Source organism: Pterocles gutturalis, unplaced genomic scaffold (assembly GCF_000699245.1).
Source record: "Pterocles gutturalis isolate BGI_N339 unplaced genomic scaffold, ASM69924v1 scaffold17789, whole genome shotgun sequence".
Taxonomy (NCBI): Eukaryota; Metazoa; Chordata; class Aves; order Pterocliformes; family Pteroclidae; genus Pterocles; species Pterocles gutturalis.
Window position 1 is genome coordinate 27,729 of NW_010131038.1, and position 7,640 is coordinate 35,368.

Here is a 7,640-nt window from a genome sequence, read left to right on the forward strand (position 1 = left end):
ACCTCGGTAGAAACAGCAAATCTTATGGTTTGCTTGATAAAACTTCTCTGTCTTCTGATTATTTTCTTGGTTGTTGTGTCTCTGTACATTATTTTTAGTTTACTACAGGTGAGCTTGAGAGAGATGAAAAAAATCCCAGTGTGTGTTTCTCATTTAAGGATCACCTAAGTGTTGACAACTTGGTTACAAATCTTAAAGGATATTTTTCTTTTTATACTCTCAGGTGAACTTTCTGTGGAAGGCATACAAGACCCTTTCCTTGTCAGTGTACATATTATCACAGACCCAGGTGAATCCAAGACTCTTCAACAAGCCATTGATAAGCTTCTAGCCTGGATCCATCCAGACCTCCAGCTGTTTCGAGTCTCAGAAAGACGAGTGCCCAAGAAATGCAGGAAGCCAGGTAAGGCTGGTGTTTCTCAGCCAGCCCTTGCTATCACTCTGTTTCTGCAAGAGGAATATGGAGAAGAACCGATCTTGCAGCTCCACGAGACCTTTCAGCGGCCACCTTGGCATTACCACCACACAGAGCGAGTGCATGGGAAGTTCCTCCCTTACATGCCATGCAGCCAGGACTTCTACACTCTGGCTCCAGAGACTCCTCTGTGGGCCATTCGCCCAGTGCACTACGGGAAAGAAATTATCCGCTTCACAATATACTGCAGGAGTGAAAACTTTGTTGACATTTTGAAGTTGTATGAGCTAATACTGAAAAGACCAGTATGTCAGAAAAAAGCGGACTTTTGTGTTTTTCCCATCTATTCTAACATGGAAATAGACATTCAGTTTTCTTTAAAAAAACTGCCAAAGGGCCAGGTGCCAATGCCGACAGAGTCGGCAGTGCTGGAGTTCAGAGTAAAAGATGTGGGGCAGCTTGTGCCTCTCTTGCCCAACCCTTGCAGCCCCATCAGTGAAGACAGGTGGCAGACAGAAGACCATGATGGAAATAGGATCCTTTTGCAGGTAAGTTCAGTACACAGAGAAACAGAAGCACAATTATTGGTTTTGTGCAGGAAAGCTCAACCTGCAATGGCAGCCAGAACAGGAGGCCATTTTTTTTTTTTTTTTTTGGCTCTATCCTATGAGAAATAGCCGGGACAGTACTGCTAAAGAAAGAACTTGAAACTCCTTGCTGTGTGTGTAACTAATCAGGAAAGCAGTGGATGATACTATCCAGATACCAGTCCACCTTGGTTTATGTGAAGAGTGATGTGAGATGAGGTAGCTGTTTAAAAGAATGAGGAGAGAAGGAATTATGAGCCCGAGTGGAGAAATGATGTCTGATGGGTGTAGTTTTGTAAGAAATACGGGCACAGAACTGACAGGGGTTTATAAAATAGCTCTCAGTTATGAGATTTTTATGGGAGATGTGGAATTCCTGATGGTACTCATTGTTTTCTAGCATCACAGAGTGACAAACTGCATCTCTGTTTTGCACAGTGATTGTCAGGATGAGTAGAGAGGTGGTAGAGGAAAAGAAATGCCCCCTGAAGTGCAGCCTAAGAGAGACATTCCCACACTCTTTTTGAACTAAACTGAAGTGCTCGTAACCAAGTCCTGAAAGAGAATTTATTTGTTAAGACATCTGTAGGCACCATATCTGGGCAATGTATCAGCATGCTCTGCTTCGTTACACCGCATCCGAGGGAGATAAAGGGGATAACAAGCAGCAAGCTTTTAATAGCTGCCTGCCCTGCGGAGGGGGTATCTGTGGCAATCCAGAGCCAGGTTAATGTGCAGCAGAGGTATTTACTGCTGCTTAGCATTTGGATCAAGGAGCACAGACCCTCCCTCACCTTTGGAAGACTGTTGTTCAGTTTTTGAAGCAGATTATATTTTCAGAGAGAATTGCATTCACTAAGCTTGTCAAATTGTCTGACCTTGTTTCTGTGGAAGAGGCATCGTGAGTGCCATCCATCCAATGGATGGACCTCCCTCCCAGTGTGCAGAGAGGTGCACACACCCTCTTGCAGCATAGCACCGCTGGGTTTGTGCTCCTGGGACCAAAAATCCAGGTACATGTGGCGTCTGTGCTCTGGTGAGGCACATCCAGGTGGTGGTGAAACCTTTCAATGCCTGCTGGCACATGCTGCCCGCAGAGACACACCATGTCAGAGTTAAAGAGCACACGTGTAGGAGGCAATTTGGCTTCCCTGGCTGTCTGCCAAGACAGTTGCCAATTTGTCAGGGTTACCGCTTGCAGTGTAGGCATACCTGTGTTAGTCTGAGATAACTTGTAAATTAAAGTGTACAAGAGACACCATGAAACTTTTACACAGCAACCATACTCGCCTACATCCCCTTTTCCCTGTTCTTTTTCACGAGGTTTCTGATACATGGTATAACTTTGGTTTATGGAATTTTGCACTGGTTTCAAGTAGACTGAAGGGAAGGGTTAAAAAAAAAAAAAAAAAAAAAAAGCCGAACATCAACAGGGATTCTAAATAAGGCTTTCAATTTCAAAACAGAGGAAATATTTCAGAAATAACAGGCACCAGGCAGTATAGAGGTAAAGTGAGACTTGCTGAACAGCAGGCTGAGGTAAACCCTGCAAAGAAAATTAAACCAAGATTTTAGTCATATGCATCAGAAGAGAAGAGTGAAAGCCTGCTAAGTGTGGCTCCTAAGTGCAATTAATTCTCATTTTGGTTTTCTGGGAGGATGATGATGCTGAACAGGAGGGCAAAATGGCAAATGGGAATGAAGTTATAGACATGGAAATTATCACTCTGGAAGTTGTTGGAGTGGGTCCAGAGGAAGGCCACAAAAATTATCAGAGGGATGGAACACCTTTCCTAGGATGAGTGGTTGAGAGAGTCACGGTTGTTCAGCCTGAAGAAGAGAAGGCTCCGGGGACATCTTGTTGCAGCCTTCCAGTAGCTAAAGGGGGCTTATAAGAAAGATGTGGACAGACTTTTTAGCAGGGCCTGTTGCTATAGGAGAAGGGGTAGTGGCTTTAAACTAAAAGAGGATAGATTTAGACTAGATATAAGGAAGCAGTTTTTTACTGTGAGGGTGGTGAAACACTGGAACAGGTTGCCCAGAGAGGTGGTAGATGCCCCATCCTTGGAAACACTCCAGGTCAGGTTGGATGGGGCTCTGAACAACCTGATCTAGTTGAAGATGTCCTTGCTCATTGCTGAGGGGTTGGACTAGATGACCTTCAGAGGTCCCTTCCAACCCAAACTATTCTATGATTCTATCAAGTGTGGTGAAGCTAAAGAAGTTTAATATATACAAAATGGGGGGAAAACAGAGACTTGGGATCTAACTTAACGCAATTGTAAAGTCATGAAGTCTAGGTCCTGGTGTGTAGGTTGTAAACAATTTTGTATAATCAGAAGCGGAGCTCTATACCTAAACCAAAGGGAAAATATCCTGTTTGTACTCAGATGACTACAAGCCACCAGTGCAATATGGCCATGAAAAGTGCAGTGTCTCGTGTGTGCCAGAGTTAGTATCCCCTAAGAAGTGTGGGAGGTTCTTGTGCCCTTGCACAAGGTCCTGTGGGCCTCACCTGTCTTCAGCTCTGAGCTCCAGAAAGGTGACTTCAGGGAGGTGCAGATACAGGGAAGGGCTCTCACCCCATGCAGAGAAATGGAGAGACAGTCTTACAAGTGAAAACTGGAAGAGTAAGGTCATCTGAGTGAAGCCAAAGTACATCTGAGGGAGCTCTAGCTGTGCTCAGAAAATATACTAGAAGGTGAACAAAAAAAATGTTTTGCTAAGCGATGCTTCTGGCACAGGAACAAAAAAGGAACAAAAAACTGTCAATAAATAGATTTAGGTTGGTAGTTGTTTATATTGATGCCAACTACATAATGTCCACCCAGCAGGTGCAAACAGGTTAAAACCCTAATTCAAGACAGGATGGTCACTTAAGGAAAAGGGATTATATGATGGAGCATGGGTTATAGGAAACACTGGATTTGATGATCCATGGACACCTTATATTCTTTTAACTCATTGTGAGTTCAAAACAATTATGGTATCTACCTTTTAAAGTAACAGGACTATTTTTTGACTCCTCACAGTGTGCTGCTGTACTATCAATGCCACAGAGTTGGTAATAACTTTCACTTCTTCCCAGTTATATTAATACAAGCAATGACATCCTAATATTCTTCAACCTGCACACCAGTTGGTATTTAGTAATCATCAAAATATTTTTACTTGCCTCATATGGATACTGTACCTTTTTACAGACTAAAATTACCCATAATACCCAAAATGGTAGATTAACATCCTTGTTAATAACAGGCACTCTTTAATTTTTGAAGTTTGAATATATACCTCCATGATTAGACTAACAAGATGTGACCTCTGTGTTTTTCTTGGCATGCTTACAGGGACTTGGATATTTGCCAGCCAGATTGATCCATGTTCTTAACCCATTTTGCAGTTACCAAGAGGCTTAGATAAAGTCAGTGCAAGAAAAAATAAAGTTATTCATGGGCAGGATAAGTCTGTTTAATACTGCAGAAACTATTCCTTCATTTGCAAGGAATTCCTTCAAAATGGTTTTGCCACAGTAGCTTTTCCACATTGACAAGTTAGGTCCAAGGGTGCAGCTATATAGCAACAGAGGCAAAGGATAAGCTTGAATTGGCTTTAGCAGAAGCAAGGCTTAAGAGCATGCTTGCATCCTGTGGAAACTCACCCATGCTGCTTCACCAGTGCTAAGCCCAGAAGGAAGAGCAGTGGGAAGAATATATAAATAATGTAGCTAAGAATGTACCATATACTGGTATACTGAATATACTGACAGTTTCATAGGTCTTGTCCAAACTCCTGACTGCCTTTGGGCATAATCCCCACAGAGACAGCTGGAGTGCTGAAGAAGTTGCATGACTGGCAGTCCAACATGGGAAGCAGGAAAGGATAATAAGTGATGGGCTGGCTTGGCCATGCATGTTTGGGAAGCAGGGATAGTGAGCAAAGGGAAGAAAGTGCACAGATGGCTTCTTTAAATTACAAGAATGTCTTTGGATTGGGTGGAAAGGTACATAAAAATAGCATTTTGACAGAATTTTCTAGCTAGTGTGCGTGAAGGGGGACATGCAGACATACTTGGGAGGAAGGTGGGTGATAGCAAATGGACATCTGAGATAGGTGGTGACTCAGCACTTAAGCATAAGATCTACTGCCGTTTTACATGTCAAAAGGTACCTGAGATACCCTGAAGAGGTCTCTAGCAGATTAGACTCAGGACCTACAGGAGGGCTGTACCCTCCCGGAATGCCAGGCAGGCACCCTAGGAGATGCCAAAATGGACCTAACACCTGTGTTCAGGCATCTGATTCACCCTGTAGTAACCAATTTCTTGCTGAAGTCCCTCCCTCTCCACCATCTCCAGCACCAAGAAAGAAGCAGACAACACTGCCAGAAAGCCAAGATAAATAAAAATCCCAAGAAATGTGTGGTTTGTGACCAGTCTTTGCTAATCCTGCCTGAAACAAGGTGGTGAGATCTGGTATTGTAAGGCTCTTACGGCAAGTATTGTGCTAATGACCCAATGACTATACTGTTTATGAGGTGGCTATTTTCTGTGTAGGGTTGTTTTATAGAACATCTCTGAAATAATAGTGCAAATGTTAACTGATCACAGCTTTTAGTTAGAGGGATTTTTTGAGACTATTTGCTGAGGTAATCAGCCAATGTTCTTCTTACCTGTACCAGGCAACCGTAATCTTGAGTTCAGAAGCAGTACAATCCTATTTAGGAAACATAGTTTATTACCTGAAGCTTCAGTTCTGAGAAGAGATTGCCTCTGGATTCAGCCATTAAGTGTCATTAACCTGCTGCTGTGCTACCTCCAAGCTCAGGTTTCTGCTACCTTGGAGATTTCTCCATTGCTTGGTGTACAAAATGAGTACTCTAGATCTGCAGTCAGGCAGTACTCATCCCATAATGGTTTCATGAGGTCAGCTGTAGTCACTTAAGTACAAGATTAGTATGTTACTGTTGAATATGTCCTTGGAGTTGCCAGAAGTCAGTCTGGGGATGCAGATGTCTACCAGCTGCATGCATAAAGGCATTCTGTGCTAGGGATTTGCGGTGCAAAATGCCTGAAGATGGGAAGCAGCATGAAGGTTACATGCCTACATGGACATCGGCAAATGCTATACAGAAAAGAGAATCAAAAGCTTATAGCTGAAAACCTCTTTGTTTATTCAGGGTAGCATATACAGGTGTCTGAGACTCATGAACTCGTCTCTTCATCCCCTTTTGTCTGAGGCCACAAGGAGAACAAAAGTGCCTTTGTTTCCCTCAGCTTACTTAAAACATGTACATATCTGCATGAAAAATATGGTTGTAGTCAAACCTCACACTCAAGATAGCTACACCCAGAAATCAGAGAGATTTTTCCATGATGCACAACTGACCCAATGTGTTTCAGGCTGAGAGAAGGGAGCAGAAACAGTGCTGAAGACTGACCACAGAGGAAGCAAGGAGCTGGGACAAGAGGGACTCAGGAAATGCAGAACATACCCTCTCTTAGATATATGGGCAGCAGGGGTGGGTATGACTGAGCTGCTAAGGTCAAAAAAATTACAAGATCTGAGGTTAGGACAAAGCTTTTTCTTTTCCTCTCCCCACCCCAGCTGAGACTAAGGGAAACATTTTCCTTTCCTCTGCAGCGTGAGGGATAGTTTGCCTCTCAAGCTTATCATGGCCAAGGAGAGGCAAACCTTGGAGTCTCAGGGTCCACTTCTGTTTCAGTTGAGAGGCTTAAGAGACAAATCAGTGTGGTTATGGTTGCATTTGCTTCAGCTGGCCCACCGAACCCTGCCAGACCTCACCTGAGTCTTCCTTTCCTCTCTCCAACACAAAGCAGTGTTCCTTCTCCTTCCCTTAGTTTCCAGTTTAGGCGCCTTGATGGTCATCCAGCATTCATATGATCTTGATAAAACATGTAAATAGTCTAGGAGCATTAGTCAATCTGCTACAATTTTAGGGGCCTTGGGCTTGTTGGCACCTCTGTCTTATGCCCCTGCCTGAAGCATATAGCAATTTAGTCTCTTGAAAATGGAAATGCTTTCATCTGCCCAAAGTGTAACAGGCTCAGTAAAGAAATAGCTCAATGATTTGTAAAATGACGACCACAAGGTCAGACTGGATATTATAATGTACCCTTGTAGTCTTAAATTCACTTAAATTATCTTATCCCTGTTACTCAAAAGAATCACCGACTACAAGTGCTGTGAAATAAAGGAAAGAAAGTGCACTGCCACTATTGTAGTCTTGAGTCACTGCAGTTAAGTACAAGTAAAAGAGAAAAGGGGGAGCAAGGAAGTGGAGAAGGGAAAAAGGAAAGACAAAAACAGGCAAAGAAAGATGACTTTTGTGGAGAAGGGTTTGGTCTGCAAGAAGGAAAATGGAGGTGATAAAAGAGCTTCAAGCTTGCTTTAGTTAATAGTGCAGATAGGGCAGATCTGAACACAAAGAGGAAGGAAAGCAAGAAAAGCATCAAGGACAAGCAAGGATATATAAAGGCACCTTTACAAAAATTACTTTTACTTTCTGTTGAAAGTGGTAAAAATTACAGACTTGGAGTAAAAATTGTCTCGGTCAAGAGAGGTGCCTTAAGCTGATTTAAGTAATCTTTAAATTCAATACTAGCCTCTTGTTTTTAAAAA

General features: G+C 42.8%; 1 protein-coding gene across 1 annotated transcript; it reads left to right on the top strand.

Annotated features, from left to right (window-relative positions):
• Positions 1 to 223: 223 nt before the first annotated feature.
• On the top strand, positions 224 to 1,002 carry LOC104458995 (protein FAM124A-like; the record flags this gene model as incomplete). Its single annotated transcript, XM_010080458.1, has 1 exon — positions 224 to 1,002. A coding segment is annotated over one exon (779 nt), but the record flags the coding sequence as incomplete, so codon positions are not given.
• Between the last annotated feature and the right edge of the window lie 6,638 nt (positions 1,003 to 7,640).